At 36.6% G+C, this 23,288-nt stretch overlaps 1 protein-coding gene and 1 pseudogene across 2 annotated transcripts in view; one reads left to right on the top strand and one right to left on the bottom strand.

Moving 5' to 3' along the window:
* LOC105478815 (structural maintenance of chromosomes flexible hinge domain containing 1) overlaps positions 1 to 23,288 on the top strand; it is a 151,656-nt gene that overhangs the window by 37,363 nt on the left and 91,005 nt on the right. For both annotated transcript variants that reach the window (XM_024791952.2, XM_071085588.1), the window contains 10 exons: positions 1,779 to 1,945; positions 4,609 to 4,699; positions 5,395 to 5,605; positions 8,113 to 8,233; positions 8,310 to 8,493; positions 11,238 to 11,432; positions 12,524 to 12,637; positions 13,175 to 13,281; positions 14,354 to 14,436; positions 14,594 to 14,707. In XM_024791952.2, coding sequence (XP_024647720.2) covers positions 1,779 to 1,945; positions 4,609 to 4,699; positions 5,395 to 5,605; positions 8,113 to 8,233; positions 8,310 to 8,493; positions 11,238 to 11,432; positions 12,524 to 12,637; positions 13,175 to 13,281; positions 14,354 to 14,436; positions 14,594 to 14,707 — 1,387 coding nt within the window. The remainder of the gene's footprint in view (positions 1 to 1,778; positions 1,946 to 4,608; positions 4,700 to 5,394; positions 5,606 to 8,112; positions 8,234 to 8,309; positions 8,494 to 11,237; positions 11,433 to 12,523; positions 12,638 to 13,174; positions 13,282 to 14,353; positions 14,437 to 14,593; positions 14,708 to 23,288) is intronic.
* Positions 342 to 376, bottom strand: LOC112426142 (U7 small nuclear RNA; annotated as a pseudogene).

Raw genomic sequence — 23,288 nt, forward strand, 5'->3', positions numbered from 1 at the left:
TCATACATAATGGCATATTGTTTTGTAATCATTTGTTTTTTTCATTTCCTACCAGATGGAATTTGTAGAGCACAAAGGCACTGTCTTATTTATCTTGAACCTGTCTTCCTTAGGCCCAAGTTGAGGCATAGGACTTACAGAAGATGCTTGATAAATATTTGGATAATGAATTTGCATCATTAGTAAATTCAGACTACTCTACTGACTCAAAGTGTATGAAATGTTACTTGTATATATTGTAGCTGTGATATTAGCAATTTAGTGTATAGAGATGCATTAGAATGGTTTTGAAGGGGTATAGTCTTAAAGGATTTATTATTTTTTAATCAGAAATTTTAGAATTTGATAGACAAATTCTAAAAGAGCTGTAACACTGTTTTTAGTTAAGCAAGTAATCATACATACTTATTTTTAAAAATTAACTGATTTCCTAGGTAGAATAGTTTGATCTGTTTTTATTTCCACAGTTTTTAAATCTACATAGCAACATACACAGTAGATATAGTCTCATATCACTTAAGGACAGGGATGCATTCTGAGAACTGTATCATTAGGGTATTTTGTTGCTGTGTGAACATCATAGAGCGTACTTACACAAATTTAGATGGCATAACCTACTACACACCTAGGCTATATGGTATAGGGTACTGCTCCTAATCTACAAATTTGTACAGCTTGTTACCCCAGGCAGTTGTAACAGAATGGTAAATATTTGTGTAGCTAAACATATCTAAACATAGAAAAGGTACACTGATTTTACAATATTGTATCATCTTATGTGACCACTGCAGTCAATTGTTGACAGAAATGTTATGTGGCATATGACTGTATACGCATACACACACATGCACACACACGCGTGCGCACATACCATGTTTTTTTTGTTGTCGTTTTATTTTTTTTTTAAGACATGCTTGTTGCCCAGTCTGAAGTGCAGTGGCGCGATCTTGGCTCACTGCAACCTCAGACTCCTGGGCTTAAGCGGTTCTCCTGCCTCAGCCTCCCTAGTAGCTGGGATTACAAGCACATGCCACCACGCCTGGCTGCTTTCGTATTTTAAGTAGAGATGGGGTTTCGCCTTGTTGGCCAGGCTGGTCTTGAACTCCTGACCTCAGGTGATCTGCCCGCCTCAGCCTCCCCAAGTGCTGGGATTACAGTAGTGAACTACCGCACCCGACCTGGAATTTTTTAAAACATAGACTCATACTACAAACTGAGAAGTTTGTAATTTTATCCTCAAATTCCCCTACTACCCCCCTTCCAGAGAATATTTAGATTTTCTCTGAAAGTGGACTGGTGTCCAGGATGATTTTTACCTTTAAGCACAATGTGTTTGGGCTTAGCTAGCTGTGTCCAGCCTGCCCTGTAGTTTTCTTGAACATGGAGGGCTGGACATTGGTCCTGACCAAGTTAAGTGGTAGGTCTCCCAAGCAAGGGTTCATTCCACCCTAGGGTAAGTGTCCTCAATTTTTTAAGGCATTTTAAAACTCGGTATTTGTCTTTACCTTTTCCTTTATGATTCTAAAATTGGTTTATCATTATAAGATAGGGTGCTCTTTATGCATGCTAGTTTAGCAGTCTGTGTGAAAGTTCCCTTGTCTTCACAGTGTTGTCACATGCTCAGCCAGTTTGTTATATTGGGCCAGTGTCCTCCAAAAGCTTTTCTGAAGCCTGTTTGTGAAACTCCAAGTAAATCACATTAAAATTTGATGCAATAGCTATTTGTATAATTATAATTTAGATGATTTAATCTGTTGTATTTGTGTTCACTCTTGTAGCCCTCTGATTCTGTTCACATTACAAATGATGATGAAAGATTTCTACATAATCTCATCATAGAGGAGAAGGAAAAAGATAGCTTTACTGCTGTGGTTATCACAGGGGTACAACCAGAACACATACAGTACTTGAAAAATTATTTCCACCTTTGGACACGACAGTTAGCGTAAGTAATTATATTTGGTTTAGGAAATGTTGGTACTTAACTTTTTTAAGACTGAAAATATTACAGATACATTGAAGCCTCTTTGGTATCCTTTTTGCTCCTATCTCATTTTCTTCCCAGTACTCTGATATTATCCAGTACTCTGATATTGGTGTTAAAACAGCTCTCTATTCTTTTATTCTGTAAGTATTTATAGATCATCTCTAGTGTACTGAGCATTATTTGAGGCACAGGATTTTGACAATACTATAAAATTGAAAATGAACTTCACAGTTTGTCAAATTGAGCACTATATCACTTCCACGACCCCGTTTTGTGCTGCTTTTCCATAGCACCTGTCATAATCTTCCATACCATATATATTTATTTTTGTCGTTAAATTCACTGCTGTGTCTCCAATGTCTACTAGCAGAATACTTGCTACATGGTAGATGCTCAGATGTTTATTAAGTGAATGAATGCATCAAGCTTATTAAAATAAAAAATATATGTATGTATGTGCCTGTATGACATTAGTGCTGAAAATAATCATACGTTTTTATTCCAGTAAAACTTGTAGGGACTCTATATCCCATTAGACCAAATCAGAGGAATAGTTATTTAATGGCTCTAATTTTTTTTTTTTTGGAGACAGAGTTTCACTCTTGTTGCCCAGGCTGAAGTGCAATGACGCAATCTCAGCTCACTGCAACCTCCGCCTCCTGGGTTCAAACGATTCTCCTGCCTCAGCCTCCCGCGTAGCTGGGATTACAGGCGCGTGCCACCACACTCGACTAATTTTTGAATTTTTAGTAGAGACAGGGTTTCGCTGTAATTGGCCAGGCTGGTCTTGAACTCCTGACCTCAGGTGATCCGCCCACCTCAGCCTCCCAAAGTACTGGGATTACAGGCGTGAGCCCCTGTGCCTGGCCTAAAATTTTTTTTTTTTTTTTTTTTTTTTTTAGACGGAGTCTCACTCTGTCGCCCAGGCTGGAGTGCAGTGGCATGATCTCCACTCACTGCACGCCCTGCCTCCTGGGTTCATGCCATTCTCCTGCCTCAGCCTCCCGTGTGGCTGGGACTACAGGTGCCTGCCACCGCGCCTGGCTGATTTTTGTATTTTTAGTAGAGACGGGGTTCAGCGTGTTAGCCAGGATGGTCTCGATCTCCTGACCTCATGATCTGCCTGTCTCGGCCTCCCAAAGTGCTGCGATTACAGGCGTGAGCCACCGCGCCTGGCCCCCAAATTTTTTTTTTATAGCTATGTGGTACGTACGATTTACTGTATTGTTTCCCTGATTTGCATTAGTCTGAATTACTGAGACTTGCAAAATGGGTACATCTGCTCAAAATTCATATTTTAAAAATGCATCTTTTTACATTTACCCAAAAGACTGTTGCTCTTAATTTGAGAGTCTCAATTTTATACATAATTATATGCTAAGAGAATTTTAAAAATTTTTTTATGGGAAAATAAATTTGATTTTAGGAATACCTTTTTTCTTGTTGAATATTTCTGTTTATTATCCCTGTTACCCAAGGTATTTAAATAGGACTTTGCAGTTTTCTTCAAGTACTTATTTTATTAGCTATTTTATAGTTTCTTTTTATTGAAGGAACTCAGTGTACATTAACACATAATTTAAATATACTCTTGCTCTAATAAAGAATGATTATGAAGAAATATTGCAAATTTCTATTTTGCGAATAAAGACATGGTATTTTATAATCCTGAACAACATTACCAAAATATAATCTTTTTAAACCTTTTCTTAAAAAATAAAGAGGTGTTGATTTCCAGAGTGTTGGTTTTCAGTGAGATGATGTCAAACTTAGTAGTTTTGTTTTTGGAATATTAGGATAAGATTGTCTCAGTGCTATAGGAGAGGAGAGATGAATGTTCTAGAACGGGGGTTCCCAACGCCCGGGTTGTGAACTGGTACCCATCTGTGGCCTTTTAGGAACCCGGCCCCACAGTGAGTGGTGGGCCCCAGTGAGCATTACCTCCTGGCTCCGCCTTCTGTCAGATCAGTGGCAGCACTAGATTTCTCATAGGAGCATGAACCCTAATGTGAACTGTGCTTGTGAGGTATTGCGTGCTCCTTATGAGACTCTAATGCCTGTTGAGCTGAGGTGGAAGATTTTCATCCCAAATCACCCCCCTTCAACTCCCATCCCTGGAAAAATTGTCTTCCATGAAACTGGTTTTGGTGCAAAAAAGGTGGGGGACTGCTGTTCTAGAATGATATTCTCATATTGACATTAGATATCGAATTCAGTTTACCCCCGATAATTGAGTCCTTTCTGGAGTGTACCTGGCAAGTAGCATTATAGACTCTTGCTGTCTAATTTATATTTATTTGATGAATTATTCCTCTTGGAAGTGGTGTATATGGTCTTTAAAGTTGGGAAGACCTGAGTTGAAGCCCACAGCTCCCTAACTCTATTCTGTGATGTCAGATAACTTACATACACTCCTTGTACCCCAGGGTCTATATCTGTAAAATGAGATGCAATAATACCTGCATCTCAATTGTTTTTACCATTAAATGGAATATGTGTTTAAAAATGCTTAATAAAGTGCTTGATACCTAGTAAATAGTGTTAAAATTTTTTGATAGAAGATTACATTAACTATAATTTTATGTGAATTAAAAGTATAAAATTATTCTTCTCTCTTTTAGGCATATTTATCATTACTATATTCATGGCCCAAAAGGAAATGAAATACGAACATCAAAAGAAGTTGAACCTTTCAACAATATTGATATTGAAGTAAGAGAAAAATCCATCTTAAAATATTAAAAATTATGAGATATTTGTTCCAGTTCTAAATGACTTGGGCTAATAAAAAACACTCGATAATTAGACAACTTCTCTCCTTGTTTTTTACCAAACTACTTTGATTGTTTGATATCCAACTAAAGAGATTTTTCCTAGATGTATTTTTCTTGAACCTTTATTTACTGTAGTACTTGGTTTATCTTTTTTTGTCTCTCTTCTGTAGAGCTATGCATTGTTACTGAACATCAATCATCTCTTGAAGCATGGAGGAAAAGGGAGATAACGTAGCTTTCCTTTTGTTTGTAGAAGTTGTATGATGGTGACAAGATTTAGTGGCACAGAGCATTTGAGTATTGGATTCTCAATACCCTAACCCACATGTTAGAATTTCACATACAATGTTGTCCCACTTCCTACCTCTAGCAAGAAACCTTGAATTATTGTGACTTTTCTGTCCTTCAGCTCTGATTTGCTGTTTCTTTGCTTATATTTTTTAGTAGTATATTCCTTATCGAGATGCTACTTAAAGCTGTTTAACTCATATATAAATATATATATTTCATTAAGCCAGATTATTACTTGTACAAATAAACAGAATTTTTGCTTATTCTATTGTTGAATCATAGCTGAGAACAAAAGTAAAGTTACCATGGAATTTAATTATTTTTGTTTCATTTTTATTTTAGATTTCTATGTTTGAAAAAGGGAAGGTACCTAAGATTGTCAACCTAAGGGAAATACAAGACGACATGCAGACGTTGTATGTAAACACAGCAGCTGACAGTTTTGAATTCAAAGCTCATGTTGAAGGAGATGGTGTAGTGGAAGGGATTATCCGTTATCATCCATTCTTATATGATAGAGAAACCTACCCTGATGATCCATGCTTTCCATCAAGTATGTTAATCTGTTATCTTAGTTATAAAATACGAAGTTGTGATTTGGGACAGCAATTTGTTTTTCTAAATGATTATCAGTTGGGCTATTCAGGTTAGAAAAATAAATATTAAAACTTTTTCTTATGCAGGTCTTAGGTTGTTTTAGGTATTTGTAATTTTTGTAATTCCTGATTTTTATGTACGTTCGTTTCTAGGTGAATACATCTTTAATGAACTCTTCTTTTAGTTCTGTTATGAAACCAAACTTTTAGATATGTATGCATATTAATCGTTTATATGTTCTCTTCTCTTTATCCTTGTTGCAGTTTTACACTTTATGCAGTCATATCTATCAGTTTTTTCTTTTTGCTTTCTGGTATTGTCTTACTGTAGAAAGGCTTTTTACACCTCAAGATTATGTAAATCTGTAGCTTTTTTGATTTTGTTGTCATTTTATGGTCAATGCATCTGTGTTTTCCTTTTTTGTATGTAGAGTAAGGTGGGATTTTATTTATTTAAATTTTTGAGTGATGGGGTCTTGCCATGTTGCCTAGGCTGGTCTTGAAATCCTGGCCTGAAATAGTCCTCCTGCCTTGGCCTTCCGAAGTACTAGAATTACAGGCGTGAGCCACCACACCCGGCCCCCCCTTTTTTTTTTTTTCCCAGTAGAGAGATAGGGATTTAACAATTATTTTCTATGTGGTATTCATACTCAGTTTCTTAGCACCAGTTATTAAATGTTACAATTTACCCAATAGTTAGAACTTTTATAATATTACTTTTATAATATAAAGTTCCCATAAGTACATAGGTCTAGATTCTTTACTATAAGGTACTATTTATTTTTTTGTATATAAGTAATGATACTGTCTTGTAGCTTTATCTTGTAATTTGGTATGTTTGGGACAAAACATTTCACTATTGTTCCTTTTTGAGAATACTTTTGCTCTTCTAGATAACTTTGGAATCAGCTTCATACATTCACTTATAATAATTCTAGTGGGATTATTGGGATTGCATTGAATTGATAGGTTAACAATATTAAACTTTTTCTTTCAGAATACTTCCTGAGTACATTGTTAGTTTTCTAGGGTCTGCAGCCAGATTTTCTGATTTGAATCCCATCTTTGCTGCTTTCTGTTGGACAAACTACTCCCTACCTTAGTTTCCTTATCTGGGATATGGGTAGTTCACACCTCATAAGGGTGTTGTGAAGATCAAATTTAAAAACTGGGGCAACTTCTCAGAATAGTGCTCAGCACTATTTATTAAGTGCTCCTGCTCAGTATGTGTTGTTACTGAGTGGCTCCACTGGCATTTTTGCTTTTTTTTTATGTTTTGGAGACAAAAGTCTCGTGTTACCACACAGGCTGGAGTGCAGTGGCACAATGTAGGCTCACTGCAATCTCTGCCTCCCAGGTTCAAGCAATTCTCATGGATCAACCTCCTGAGTAACTGGGACTACAGGTGCCCACGACCATGCCAGACTAATTTTTTTGTATTTTATTAGAGACAAGGTTTTGTCATGTTGCCCAGGGTAGTCTCAAACTCCTGAACTCAGGTAATCCTCCCACCTCAGCCTCCCAAAGTGCTAGGATTACAGGCATAAACCACTGTGCCTGGCTGTCTCTGACTTCTTAAATTTACTATTTCCAATTTTTGTATGCTAATAGACAAAAAGATATAAATTTTTTCAAATGCTGCCTTAAAAAGAAGAGCAAGTAAGTTGAGTGATCAATCAGAGGGATTCTCTAAGAGCAAAGTGGTTTTGTTTGATTGAAAGCACCTTTTATATAAGGGACTTCTTGTGAGGGCTTTTAGGGAGAAGGTTTTGTTTTAGGTGCGTGAACTAATGCCAGGGTAGCTGAGATGTTAATATGTCAGGATCATGTTGTTTAATCCTAATTTATCTGGATACACGAGAGTGTGTTGCTAATAAACATAAGATTATAGAAAATTGTGCTAATTAATGCTCTCGATGCATAGTAATATATCTTACAGTTCTGTGTACATTTTCCATGCTTAGTTAAATCTGAAAATGAAATAATTTCTAAAAAGTAAGCTTAATTTTAGCATCATTCACTAATTTGTTCAAACTAGGTAAACTCGCTGCTGTTAGATGTCAGATTTCTCAGGTGATTTTCATGTGAACATGCTAGTTCTGATAAAATTGTGAAACTATTTTAGATACAGGATTTAAGCTCCTATATTTGTAGGAAGGAGGGATTTTGTTACAGGGGATAATCTTTTTGGATGTAAGACTCTTTTAGCCTCATGAATAGGTGTAAAGATGACAGGCCCAGCAGCTAGTACATTAGTTCATATATAAGTAATTACTGACTTTTAAATGACAAACACCATTCGTAATGTGGAACCACTTTGTAAACCTGCCTTTTTGTGGGCAAACAGAGTATAAAACTACCTTTAGGTTTTATAGAATGCAATTTGAAAGATCATATGTGTTTGTTTCATTATTTCTCACATTTTAGCAATAAACATTTTGTTCCATTTGCCCTTTTGATCTAGAATTAAAAGATGAAGATGATGATGATGATTGTTTCATACTTGAGAAAGCAGCTAGAGGGAAAAGGCCTATTTTTGAATGTTTTTGGAATGGACGATTAATACCATATACATCAGTTGAAGAGTAAGTTTGATTTTTGCTGAAATTATATTTTTACCACTTAATTTTTTTTACTAACTAACATTTTGTTCTGTTCAAGCTTTGACTGGTGTACTCCTCCTAAGAAGAGAGGGCTTGCACCAATTGAATGCTACAATAGAATATCTGGTGCATTATTCACTAATGACAAGTTCCAGGTCAGCACAAATAAACTGACGTTTATGGATCTTGAGCTAAAATTGAAAGATAAGAACACCCTTTTTACAAGGATTTTAAATGGACAGGTATGATTTTTAAATATAAAGTTGTGAATATTTGCAAATGTTTTATTTTTAAGTAAAAGAAGACACTAGCAGTGTAGGCTTTTGTTGATATTTTGCATCAAAAGACTATGATGTATAAATTTTTTATGAGCAGTCAAATGTTCACATAACTAAAAAATTTTAAGCTAATTAGACTAGGTTTGGCTAGAATTTACATATCTTCATTAGTTTTTTTTTTTTTTTTTTTTTTTTTTTTTTTTTTTTTTTTTAAAGATAGGAGTTTCACTCTGTTGTCCAGGCTGGATTGCAGTGGCTCAGTCTTGGCTCACTGCAACCTCTGTCTCCCAGGTTCAAGCTGTTCTCCTGCCTCAGCCTCCCAAATAGCTGCGACTACAGGAATGTGCCACCACGCCTGGCTAATTTTTGTGTTTTTAGTAGAGATGGGGTTTCACTATGTTGGCCAGGCTGGTCTCAAACTCCTGACCTCAGGTGATCCACCTGCCTTGGTCTCCCAAAATGCTGGGATTACAGGCTTGAGCCACTGCACCCGGCCAAGATCTTAATATCTAGCCCTTGACATAGTAGAAGCCACAGAAGCATCTTGATGAGAACGTTTATGAACAATTGTATTTGCTTTAAGGGCTATATTTGTACATGAATAACCTAATTGTGCGATTTTTAGCTAGTCTTGAAGGTAAAAATGGGGTAAAACTGTGAAGTACTTTGAGCTAAAAGGTGGTTTGAGATTGATTGGTATTAAAATACATGCATTGGTTGATACAACAAGAATGATTTCACTTTGAAATTTGTTAAAAAGTTGAGTGAAACTACGATATAGTGTACATGTATTCTGTGCACAGACCTCAGAGACTTTTACGTGATACTGTTTCGATAGTTTAATGTCGAATTGCCAGGAAATAGATGATTTTATTATCAATTTATTGCTGGGCAATAAATACAGTGCATAGTACATAGTGTTTGTAGTCAGTCTTCCTGTAAGATGTTGAAATTAATTTTGCTCTTATAAAGATTCTGAATCATAGAAGATTAGGACGCTTTTTAAGAATTATGCACTGAGAAAGGCCTTATCAAAATGAGTTACTACTCCTTTATTATACACTTACAATTCATTTATAATACGGTGTTAGTTATCCAACATTTATTGAGCAGTGGGTCTTTTCAAAAGCTATCCAGAATAAGTTAATTCTATTCCTTTGTTACACTGTACTTTTAAAATATGTGTGTTCTAATTTTGAAACATTCAAGCTGCACATAACGGTTCACACCTGTAATCCTGGCTACTTGAGAGGCTGAGGCAGGAGGATGGCTTGAGGCCAGGAGTTTAAGACCAGTGTGAGCAATACAGTGAGACGCCCTATTTGGGAAAAAAAGAAGGAGGAGGAAAAGAAATGTTCAAATACACAGAAAAGTTGAAAGAATATTATAAAATGAATGTCTGCATACTCTTCCCCTAGATTAACTTGACATGCCTAGTGAATTGTACTTTGACTGTTATTGAGTGTCTGGAATTAAAGCATCTGGTAATTTGGTTGATAGTGAATCCATCCTGAGAGTTTTAGAAGGGGCAGTTTAACATTTTGGTAGTCAGATTTTCTGGTTCCTAGTTAATAATTTAATCTCCACGTCAGCTGGCAAACTGACAATGATTTGCTGATTTGGGAAAGAGTTGGAACCTAGGTATAGGAGTAAGGGCGGCAGCCATTTCCTGGAAACAGTATACCATTTTGGACCTCTGAGTCTTCACCATGTATATATATTTCTTTTTCATTCGTATAACTTAAAAAAAAATCAAATTTATTAATAACTAAGTATCCTTCTTGACAGTAAGCTTCAAAAACTTAGGCTGAAATTATTTTTAATTTTGCCTTACTTTCCTTTGGAAATGGTATTTTATGGTGTAAGGTACGTAAGAAGGAATGGAGTTCTGTAACTTTACAGACTGTCCTCTGTGAAAGCATGTAATTGGGAGATTGTCTTTACCTCCTCATTGTCCTAGAGGCAGGCATCAAACAAGTATATAACACCTTATGCTTGAACAGAGATTTCTTATTCTCTCCTAAAAGGGTGAAGAATGGTTGGCAAAAACACATCTTCTTAAGTATTGTTAGAATACACTTGACTTTCTATTATGAGTTTTTTTGAATAGGCTATATAGATAAAAGAGAAAATTAAAAAGAAGTACATTTTGCATAGCAGTGTTTCTCAACCTTTTTTCATTATCACCTTCATAAGGAGTCTTTTTTGGCATCTTTTTCTCAATTGTTTTCCCCAGTGAAATTTTACTACTGCAGATTTACTATCTGTCTGTTTGTATATTGTATTCACGTTTATAAAGTACTTGATACACAGTGAGATTTTTATTGTCCCATTGAGAATGTGGTTTACAGTTAGAAGGCCTCCACTCATCCCTTTTGTGGAGCTAGCTAGTTGTCCTCCCAGGCAGTAAGGGTTCATCAGTTTTTAGTGTATCCTAGGAGTTAAAGGTGGAAAGGAAGGTTTTATTGTTGATATTGACCACGGAGACCTTGATTCTAAGAATGATACCAAATTTTTCTTCTTTGGTAATGCATTTGTTTGAAATATCCTAAATGTGTACAGGGGAAGGATCCAGCAGAATATTTAATTTTTTATTAGATTTTCTGAATTGGAGTATATGAAAGGAAAAAATAAAATGAATGACAAATGTTTATGGTTATATTTGTTTACCAGTAGCTATATTTCATAAAACATTTAAAATTCTACAGGAACAGCGGATGAAAATTGACAGAGAATTTGCTTTGTGGCTGAAGGATTGTCATGAAAAGTATGATAAACAAATAAAATTTACGCTTTTTAAGGGAATAATTACACGTCCTGATCTTCCTTCTAAAAAGCAAGGTCCCTGGGCAACATATGCAGCAATAGAATGGGATGGAAAGATATACAAAGCAGGACAGCTGGTAGGTATAACTTATTGTCATTTTTAAAAATAATATTTAATTTAATTTAAAACATATGCAAAATCACATGTATAGAAAAGAAGTAGCATTTGTGTGGACCTTGAAAGGGGTAGAGGCTGAGGTTTACACAGATGATAATTACAAGGTAGAAGGCTGTCTGTTCTCTCCATAAATTAGAGACACCATTGTACATTTAAAGCTATAGAATTGGATGAGATCACCTATACTTGGTGAGTATAGCTAAAGAGATAAAAGGATTGAGCCTGGAGCTTTCCCAACATTTAGTGGTTAGAATGAAAAGGAGGAGCTGTCAGAGGAGACTGACAGGGATGAGCTGGTGAGATAGAAGGAAACCAGCAGAATATGACATCCCTGGAGCCAAGTGAAGAGTTACAAGAAGAAAGGAGTGATCATTTTAGTCAAATGCTCAGTGGTGATGGAGTAAAGTGCTTTCTAGAAGATAATCTGAGCATAGAGATGTGCACAGGTAAGTGCAGAAAAACAAGTAGTAAGAAGAGGTGGGTTGTCCTGCTGCCTGTTGTATGTGTGAAGAGAAATAGTTTAGAAATGGGGCAGGAAAGGTAGGTTGTGGATAAACTCTTGTAGTCCTTGTTAGGAATTTCTGAATTGGAGTAGTGGAAATTTGCCTTAGATTTTTTAAGCCAAGTAAGAAGAAGAAATATGATACGCAAGTTTTGAACTGATGTGTTTGAAAAATAATGTTAACTTGTCGAGTTTATGAATTGCTGTTCATCGTCTGAGAGCAGAATTTTATGGGGGAAAAAAGGTTTCAGGTACGTTGGCATTCATTATAATTGAATTTGAAGGAATTATGGACTTGTAAGATACATGCTTAATTCTAACACATTTGTATAAAGAAGTTGCGGTATTTTTACAACAATTTGTTAAGTACAGAACTTCAAAAATACAATTTTATTTGAATATTAGAATGCGGTTTTCATTAGTTTTTCTAATGATAGTTATCAAGGTTTTTTACTTTGTAATAAAGAAGTTATGTGAAATTATTATTAAGGCTGTTTCTCTTAGTAAATCTTAATACTGAAGCTTTTGTTTTTAAAAAACAATGTTAGGTCAAGACAATCAAGACACTTCCTCTCTTTTATGGAAGCATAGTAAGATTTTTTCTTTATGGCGATCATGATGGAGAAGTATATGCTACTGGAGGAGAGGTTCAAATTGCAGTGGTAAGACAGCAAGTAATAATACTGAAATTACTCTTGCGTAATTGTTAAGATACAGTATATTTTGTCTGTGACTAGTTTTACATTGGATAAAGTGGTTGTAGTTTTTGTGTGAATTTTTATGTGTCATAGTTGATGTTTTTAGTAATCTGTACAATTTAACATATGCTCAGTTTTTGTAAACATATATATATTATAACTAGTTACCACATTAATTTTATAAAGTCATATTTCCTCTAGGGCCCACTAACTAGTAAACATTGGAGCCAGAATTCTGTCTCAGGAATGAGTAACTACAAAACTGGAGTGGGTTTTTTCCCTATACCATGCTTTCTTGTTAATATTTGATATGTTAGGACTACAGAGGATATGTAAAAAATATAAACAAACACTATGGTATAATGTAAGAATAGCTACTGTTATTTATGTACTTAATTAGGATAAAATATATTTCTTTGGAAGAAACAAATGGGTATTTGTTTTTCTTATAGCTAGATTTAAATAGTTTTCTTTGAAATGTTGGTAAATTTATTTATTCAGGAACCTCAGGCACTATATGATGAAGTAAGAACTGTGCCAATTGCAAAGCTGGATAGGACAGTTGCTGAGAAAGCTGTTAAAAAATATGTAGAAGATGAAATGGCAAGGTAAGTCACACTTCAAGATGCATGACAAAAATAAGAAAAATTGAAAAGAATTGTGCTGTTAAGTATTTTGGAGTATGTCATTTACTCTGCTGTTAGGGCATTTGTAGTCTTAGATATTGTACCTATTGAGATGAACTTCTTGTTAAAAAAGATTAAGAGGTCTAGTTATACAAACAGAAACCTGCATTTGTTTTGTAGACAAAAAAGGAAATCATATATCTAAAGTGTCACTCTTATAGGCACTATGGTTAACATGTTTTTAAAAAACTCAGTTTGGCCTACAACTAGAATATTACAATATATGCTGAGAGGTAAAGATGCGTGGGTTAGTTCGTTTTCACACGCTGTAAAGATACTACCTGAGACTGGGTAATTTATAAAGAAAGAAGGTTTAATTGACTCAGTCGTGCATGGCTGGGAAGGCCTCAGGAAACTTATAATCATGGCATAAGGGGAAAGGGAAGCAAGCCATGTCTTACATGGGTGGCAGAAGAGAAAGAGGGAAGGGGGGGACTGCCAAACACTTTAAAAATCATCAGCTCTCCTGAGAACTCACTATCAAGAGAACAGCATGGGGGAAACCATTCCTGTGATCCAGTCACCTGCCACCAGGTCCCTCCCTTGACACCTGGGGATTAGAATTTGAGATATTTGGATGGGGACACAGAGCCAAACCTTATCAATGAGTTATAAAGAAGAAAAAGGAAGTAGAAAGTGGCTTTTCTTCTTGTATAGCTAATGATGCAATCATTTTGATTCTTACTGAATTTTGATTCTTAGGGGTTATCCTGTCTTCTAAAGGTAACTTGTACTATAAACAAGTAGGAAAAAAAATCATAAAAATTTAACAGTTTCTGGCTTTTCATTCTAAAAGGTTTTTTTTTTTTCCAGTAGCCACAGGAATGGTTAGGGAGGAAAAACTTTTTTAGATGATTAATCATAAATAATTCCAGATTTAACCTTTTAAAATAGATCAGCAATAAATATTTAAGTTTCTAATAACTTGTATGTTTTTAATTAAGACCATAATTAACAAAGTTTGTGGAACATTAATATACTGGTTTCATAACAGGCTCCCTGATAGATTGTCAGTAACTTGGCCTGAAGGAGATGAATTATTGCCTAATGAGATTAGGCCTGCTGGAACCCCTATTGGTATGTTTATTTTTCTAATACCAAAAAGTGTGCTTTTCTTTTGTCTTGCATTTCCAGTATGTAAAAGCTCATGAGATAGTAAAATGCAATGGGAAGATTTGGCAGATTCAGCAAATTTTTGGGTGTAATTAAGATACTTTTAATTTTTGACTCATAGGTGCATTAAGAATTGAAATATTGAATAAAAAAGGGGAAGCAATGCAAAAGCTTCCAGGAACAAGCCACGGAGGGTCAAAAAAACTCCTGGTTGAGCTCAAAGTTATTTTACATTGTAAGTATACAAACTAATTTGGGTCTTTAGTATTGTTTTTAAAAATAATATCAAATTAAACATCTTCATGTAATTATTGAAGACCTAGCAATCTGATAGCCACAGCAAATTTTATTGAAGTTAGGAATTTCAGTAATGTTATGAATAGCTCATTTTCTTGGTGGATATTTTTCTAAGGTTTTTAAAAAATACTTTATCTTGAATTTTTTCATGTAGGTAACTGTGGGCTAAAGTAAAGGTATGATACGTATATGTAGAAGAATTTGCAGTAGGAATTTACATAAGCTTATCTGTATTATTACAGTTCTAATATTATAGTAATAATTACAGAATTAGTCGTCGTCCAAAACAGGTTTCACTGGGCTAAAATTAAAGTGTCTTCAGGACTGCATTTTTTCCTGGAGGTTCTAGGTGAGCCTTGCCTTTTCTGCCTTTTCGAAGTTACTCTCAGCTGGGCTTGGTGGCACGAGCCTATGTAGTCCCAGCTAGTCGGAAGGCTGAGGCAGGAGAACTGCTTGAGCTCAGGAGTTTGAGGCCACAGTGAGCTATAATCACGCCACTGCACTCCAACCTGGGTGGTAAAGTAACAGCCTGTCTCTAAAAAATAAAATAAATAAAATAAATAAATCACACAGAAGCCACTCTCATTCCTTCATCTTCAAAGCCAGCAGTGCAGCACCTTCCATGACCTTCCTACTTCTGTTTTTTTTTTTTTTTTTTTTTTTTTTTTTTTTTTTTTTTTTTTTTTTTTGAGACACAGCTTCGTTCTTGTTGCCCAAACAAGAATGCAAATGCATGATTTAGGCTCATTGCAACCTCCGCCTCCTGAGTTCAAGCAATTCTCCTCTCTCAGCCTCCCGAGTAGCTGGGATTACAGGTGCATGCCACCACTCCCAGCTAATTTTTGTATTTTTAGTAGAGATGGGGTTTCATCATATTGGTTAGGCCGGTCCCTGCCTCTATTTTTAATAATTTTGTGTAGATATATATATATAAAAATAACACATATTAACATAAAATTTATCAAGTGGCATTAAGTACATTCATATTGTTGTGCAACCATTACCACTGTCCATCTAAAGCATTTTTTCAACATTTCAAACTGAAACTCTATAGTAATAACTCTTCACTCCTTTCTCCCTGCCCTGATAACTACTTTTTAACTTTCTATGTCTGAATTTGACTATTTTAGGTACCTCATAAAAATGGAATTATATTTGTCCTTTGTGTCTGACCTGTTTCACTTAGCATAGTGTGTCAGAATTCCCATTCCTTTTTAAGGTTGAATAATATTCCCTTGTGTATATATATACCATATTTTGTTTATCCATTTGTTTGATGGATACTCAGGTTACTTTCACCTGTGGTCTATTGTGAAGAATGCTCCTGTGAACATTGGTGTACAAATAGTCCTTTGAGTCCCTGCTTTTGTTCGTTTTAGATGTATTCCCAAAAGTGGACTTGCTGGGTCATATTATTATTTAATTTATTGAGAAACTACCATACTGTTTTCCACAGTGGTCGCCCAACTGTACATTCCAGTTTCTCCATGTCACCCACACTTGTTATTTCCTGTGGGTTTTTTTGTGGGGGGCGGTTAATAGCCATCCTAACAGATATGAAGGGGTATCTTACTGTGGTTTTTCTTTTCCCCTTTTTCCTACTAAAGATTATTGTGGTTTTGATTGGCATTTCCCCAATATTCAGTGATTTTGAGCATCTTTTTGTGGGCTTATTGCCATCCGTATATCTTCTTTGGACAGAGGTCTATTCAGGTCCTTTGGCCATTTTTTAATTTTGTTGTTGTTGAGTTGTAGGAGTTCTTTATAATCCTGGATATTAATCCCTTATCAGATAAATGATTTACAGATATTTTCTTCCACTCTGTGGGTTGCTTTTTCACTTTGTTGACGGTAATTGTGATGCACAAAAGTTTTCAATTTTGAAAAACAATTAGTCTCTTTTTTCTTTTGTTGCCTGTGCTTTTGGTGTCTTATCCAAGAGATTGTTGCTAAATTCAGTGTTATGAAGCTTTTCCTGAATGTTTTTTCCTTACAAATTTTACAGTTTTAGCTCTATGGTTACTACTTTGATCCATTTGACCTTAACTTTTGCATATGGTTAACTTCTTTTCATATGGAAAACTTCTTTTGCCTGCCGATACCCAGTTTTTCCAGTACCATTTGTCAAAGACTATACGTTCTCTATTGAACTGTTTTGGCCCACTTGTTGAAAGTCAGTTGTCCACATATGTGAGAGTTTATTTCTGGGCTCCCTGTTCCCTAGGTCTATATGACTCTTCATATGCCCATGCTGCACTGTTTTGATTACTGTAGCTTTGTAAGTTTTAAAATCAGGAGGTGTGAGTGCTCCTACTTTATTCTTGTTTTTTAAGATTGTTTTGGCTATTTGGGTCTATGGAGATTACCTATGAATGTAGGATGCGTTTTTCTATTTCTGTAAAAAACACCATTAAGATCCTGGTAGGGATTACAGTGAATATGCAGATCATTTTGAGTGTTATTTTTACCTTAAAAATTGTAAGTCGTTCAGTCTGTGAACATGGTTTTGTATGTGTAACTTTGCTGAGTTTAATAGCTATACCAGGGTTTTTTAATGGATTATTTAGGTTTTTCACATATATGAACATGTCATTTATGAACGGAAATAGCTTACTGTTTTCCAAAGTAGATGCCTTTTATTTCTTTTTCTTGCCTAATTGGTCTGGCTAGGATTTCAAATACTATGTTGAATAGAAGTGACTAAAATGGGCTGGGCACGGTGGCTCAAACCTGTAATCCCAGCATTTTGGGAGGCCGAGACGGGTGGATCACAAGGTCAGGAGATCGAGACCATCCTGGCTAACACGGTGAAACCCCGTCTCTACTAAAAAATACAAAAAACTAGCCGGGCGAGGTGGTGGGCGCCTGTAGTCCCAGCTACTCGAGAGGCTGAGGCAGGAGAATGGCGTGAATCCGGGAGGCGGAGCTTGCAGTGAGCTGAGATCCGGCCACTGCACTCTAGCCTGGGCGACAGAGCGAGACTCCGCCTCAAAAAAAATAAAAAAAGAAGTGACTAAAATGAGAATCCATGTCCTATTGCTGATGTTAGAGGAAAAGCTTTAAGTCTTTCACAGTTGAGTATATGTGATGTTAACTGTGGGTCTTATATGAGGCCTTTATCATGTTGAAGAAGTTTCTATTCCTTGTGTAGTGTTTTTATCATGAGAGAGTATTGTTTTCCCAAATGTTTCTCTGCATCAGTCCAGATAATTATGTAGGTTTTTTCCTTTATTCTCTCAAAGTGATGTATTGCATTGATTGGTTGGTTTTTGTTTTTTGAGATAGGGTCTCACTCTGTCACCCAGGCTGGAATGAAGTGGCACAATTGTGGCTTACTGCATTCTCGAACTCCTGGGCTCAAGTGGTTCTCCCACGTCAGCCTCCTTAGTAACTAGGACTACAGGCATGCTCATTGTACCTAGCTAGTTTTTTTTTTTCTTTTTATCAGTGGATGAGAGTTTTTTTTTAAATGTTGCCCAGGTTGGCCTCAAGCGCGTAGCCTCGCCTCCTTATGCACCAGGACGGCTGGCCTGAGCCATCATGGCTCTCTCTTTTTTTTTTTTTTTTTTTGTGGTGGAGACAGGGTCTACTATGCTGCCCAGGCTGGTCTCAAACTCCTGGCCTCAAATGACCTCTTGCCTCAGTCTCCCAAAGTGCTAGAATTAGAGGCACGAGCCACTGCACATAGCCTTGATTGTTTTTTATTTGTTGAGCCATCCTTGCATTCCAAGAATAAAACTCACTTGGTTATTGTGTATAGTTTGGATATTTGTCTTGATCCCCAGTGTTGGAGGTGGGACCTAATGGGAGGTTTTGGAGTCATAGGTTCAGATCTCTCATGAAGGGCTTATTGAGTGAGTTCTTACTCTGTTATTTCCCATGAGAGCTGGTTGTTAAAAAGAGCCTGGCACCTCCCTTACTTTTCTTTTGCCATATGATGTCTGCATACACTGGCTCCACTTCACCTTCCACTATGAGTGGAAGCAGCTAAGCAGCCTTGGGCTTTCATCCAGATGCCTAGTCTTCCAGCCAGCAGAATTGTGAACCAAATAAACATCCTTTTCTTATAAATTATTCAGCCTCAGGTATTCCTTTACAGCAACACTAAATAGACTAAGGTGAGTTCTTTTAAAATTGTGCTCAATTTGGCTTGCTAGCATATTGTTGAGAATTTTTGCATCAATATTCATAAGGGATTTTGGTCTGTAGTTTCTGTTTTTTTTTTTGATGTCTCTGTCCGGCTTTGGTATCAGATAATGTTGACCTCAAAAAATGAGTGAGTTAGGACGTGTTCTCTCCTCTTTAATTTTTTGGAAGAGTTTGAAAAGGATTGGTGTTTCCATTTATTTCTTAATCCCTTGTAACCAATCTATCACCAAGTATCACACTAAAGTACAGTTGACTGTTGAACAACATGGGTTTCAACTGTGCAGGTCCACTTACATGTGGACCAAATGCAGATTGAAAATACATTTTTGTGGGATTTGAAACCCACATAAACAGAGGCCAACTCTTCATATATGCAGGTTCTGCAGGGCCAACCACAGGAGTTGTATGTGCAGATTTTGGTATACATATGGAATCCTGGAACCAGTCTTCTGCGTAAACCAGCAGGCAACTGTATATCTTCATTCTGCCCATTCAAGTCCAAGTCATCATGGTCTCTCATTGTAACCATGTAGTAGCTGCCTCAATGAAAAGTCCTCTTGAATTCACTCTTGCACTGCTCCAGCTCATTTTCATTTTACCCCAAAGTGATTTTTTTTGAATTGCAGAACTGTGTATATCACTCTGTTTTATATTATTTCATCTTTAGTGGCCTAGGAAACTAGTCATAGCTCTGCAATACTCCACGCATGATCTGGCCCTTCCTCTCGCTCCAACTTGATCTCGTCCTCACTCACCATACCTCTAACCGCAACTGTTTTCTTTTGGTTCTCATCAAACCCCAGTTTTCCCAACTCTAGACCAAATTTTGTTCCTTAAATGTGTCTTTCCCCTCTAGGACAGGGGTGGCAAACTATTTGGAAAGCATCAGGTAGTAAATAAATACTTAGGCTTAGAGGGCCGTAAGTTGTTTCTTATGATTACGTAAGTCTGTTGTTGTAGATGAATGCAGCCATTGGCAGTCCAGTAGTTTGCCAGTCCCCTTGCTCTACAAGATTAAAAACTCCAGGAAAGCAATGACTTTGTTTTCTTTACCCTTTTTCTAGTACTTTGTATATAGGAGGTAATTAAATATTTGTTGAATAAATGCTTCAAAAATCAGAAAGTTGCTTGGGTCTTTTTAGAGAACTTCTCATGGTGATTTGCTGTCTGATTTATAATTGCACCCTTTTTTAAAGCAAATATTGAGAAGATGTTTCTAGAACATATTTCTTTCTCTATTGGTATAAGTTGGGAAATCCAGCAGTAAAAGGCAAATATAGGCATGCTTTCTTTAAGATACATCATAAACTGGCCTGGCCAACATGGTGAAACCCCATCTCTACTAAGAAGTACAAAAATTGGCCGGGTGTGGTAATGTGCACCTGTAATTTCGGCTACTCGGGTGGCTGAGGCAGGAGAATCACTTGAACCTGGGAGACAGAGGCTGCAGTGAGCTGAGATTGCACCACTGCACTCCAGCCTGGCAACAGAGTGAGACTCCATCTCAAAATACGTATATGTATTTTAAATTTTCATATCAATTTTATCGTTGACATAAAGGTTATTTAAGAGCAAGCTGTTTGATCCAAGTATTTTATAGTTTTGAGAGTTTCTCTTGGAATTGATTTCTAGTTTTATTCCACGATGGTTCAAGAAGTTACTTGATATGATTTTGATTTTTCAAAATGTATTGAGATTTGTTTTGTGGCCTGATGTATGACCTGTCTTGGAGAATGTTCCATTTGCTGATGAGAAGAATGTATGTTCTGCAGAATAATGTATATTCTGCATATTGTTGGGTAGAATGTTGTGTAAATGTTTGCTTAGGTCCATTTGGTCTAAAGGCCAGTTTAAATCCAATGTTTCTTTATTGGTTTTCTGTCTCCATGATCCATCTAGTGCTATCAGTAGGGTGTTGAATCCGTCCGTCTTTGTTGTGTTGCTTTCTGTGTCTTCTTAGGTCTAGTAATATATGTTTTATGAATTTGGGCACTGGTATTTGGTACATATATATTTAGAATTGTATCTTCATGTTGAGTTGATCCCTTTAACATTATATAATGTTTTTGTTTTTGTTTTTGTTTTTGTTTTTGTTTTTTGAGACGGAGTCTCGCTCTGTCACCCCGGCTGGAGTGCAGTGGCCGGATCTCAGCTCACTGCAAGCTCCGCCTCCCGGGTTCCCACCATTCTCCTGCCTCAGCCTCCCGAGTAGCTGGGACTACAGGCGCCCGCCACCTCGCCTGGCTAGTTTTTTCTATTTTTTAGTAGAGACGGGGTTTCACCGTATTAGCCAGGATGGTCTCGATCTCCTGACCTCGTGATCCACCCGTCTCGGCCTCCCAAAGTGCTGGGATTACAGGCTTGAGCCACCGCGCCCGGCCTAATGTTTTTTTTTTTTAACTGTTGTTGATTTATAGTTTATTTTATTTGATATCAGCTACTCTTGCTCACTTTTGGTTTCTGTTTATATGGAATAGCTGTTTCCACACCTTCAGTCTATAATTGTCTTTATGAGTAACATGAGTTTATTGTAAGTAGCATTTAGTTGGTTCATTTTAAAAAATCCATTACTGCCAGTCTGTATCTTTTAGGTAGAGCATGTAATCGATTTACATTCAAGGTTAGTATTTATATGTGAGGTTTTGCTCCTATCATAATGTTGTTATCCAGTTGCTTTGTAGATTCTTTCTTTTTTTCCCTCCTTTCTGTCTTTGTGGTTTGGTGGAATTCTGTTGTGTTGCTATTTGATTTTTTTCTCTTCCTGCCTTGTATAATTATTTTATAAGACCTGTGAATTTTATACTCTCTTGTTTTTATGATGGCTAGTATTGACCATTTGTTTCCATGTTTAGAACTCCTTTGAGTGTTTGTTGTAGATCTGGTTTAGGGGTGGTGAATTTCTTCAGGGTTTGCTTCTCTGGGAAAGACTTTATTTTGCCTCCATTTATGAAGCTTATTCTAGCAGGACACAAAATTTGTGGTTGACAGTCCTCCTGCTCCCCACCCCCAGCACTTTGAAAACAGAATCCTACAGATGGAGCAGGATTGTAAAAAACAGAAAAAATAAAATCCCAGTCTCTACTAAGCTTGTAAGGTACCTGCTGTGAAATCCACTGTTAGTCTAATGGATTTTCCGTTACTGGTGACTGAATGCTTTTTCTCTTACTGATTTTAGGATATTTTCCTTCACATTGACCTTAGGCAGTCAAATTTCTGTATATTGTAGTGAGGCCTTTCTTGCAGTGTTTTTGCCTGGTGTTCTTTGAGCCTCTGATTCTTTGGATGTATAGATCTCTTGCTAGACAAGGGAAGTTTTCCTCGACAATTATTTCCTCAAATAGGTTTTCTTTTTTTTCTTTCTTTTTTTTTTTTTTTTTGAGACGGAGTCTTGCTCTGTTGCCCAGGCTGGAGTGCAGTGGTGCGATCTCGGCTCACTGCAAGCTCTGCCTCCTGGGTTCACGCCATTCTTCTGTCTCAGCCTCCTGAGTAGCTGGGACTACAGGTGCCCGCCACCACGCCTGGCTAATTTTTTGTATTTTTTAATAGAGACGGTGTTTCACCATGTTAGCGTGTTAGCCAGGATGGCCTCGATCTCCTGACCTCGTGATCCACCCGCCTTGGCCTCCCAAAGTGCCGGGATTACAGGCGTGAGCCACCGCGCCCGGCCTCCTCAAATAGGTTTTCTAAAGTTTTTGCTTTTTCTTTTCCCTTGGGATTACCTAGGATTTTGTTGGTTTGACTATTTTACATTGACCCATACTTCGAGAAGGCTTTGATCATTTTTTACAATTCTTTTTTCTTTATTTTGTCTGATTGATTAATTCAACAGATTTATCTTCACATTTTGAGATTCTCCTGCTTGGTCTAGTCCATTGTTTGCTTTCAACTGTATTTTGCAATTCCTTCCATGAATTTTTTTATTCCAGAAGTTCCTTTTTTAAAAAATAAAAAACTCTGCCTTTGGTAAATTTCTTGTTCATATCCTGAATTTCATTTTCTTATTACTTTATATTAGTTTTCAGATATCTCCTGTATCTCATAGAGCTTCTTTAAAAATCAGTATTTTAGCTGGGCATGGTGGCTGATGCCTGTAATCCCGGGAGGCTGAAGTGGGAAGATAGCTTGATGTCAGGAGTTCAAGACCATCCTGGACAAAACAGTGAGACACTCACTCTAAAAATTATTTTTTTTTTAATTTAACAAGTGGGCATGGCAGTGCAGACCTGTAGTCCCAGCCATTTAGGAGGCTGAGGTGGGAGGATCACTTGAGCCCATGAGACTGCAGTGAGCTATAATTGTGCCACTGAAATTCACCCTGGGCAATAGAGCAAGACCATATCTCAAGAAATAAAATAATCAGTATTTTGAAT

The sequence above is a fragment of the Macaca nemestrina genome, chromosome 19, assembly GCF_043159975.1.
Source record: "Macaca nemestrina isolate mMacNem1 chromosome 19, mMacNem.hap1, whole genome shotgun sequence".
NCBI lineage: Eukaryota > Metazoa > Chordata > Mammalia > Primates > Cercopithecidae > Macaca > Macaca nemestrina.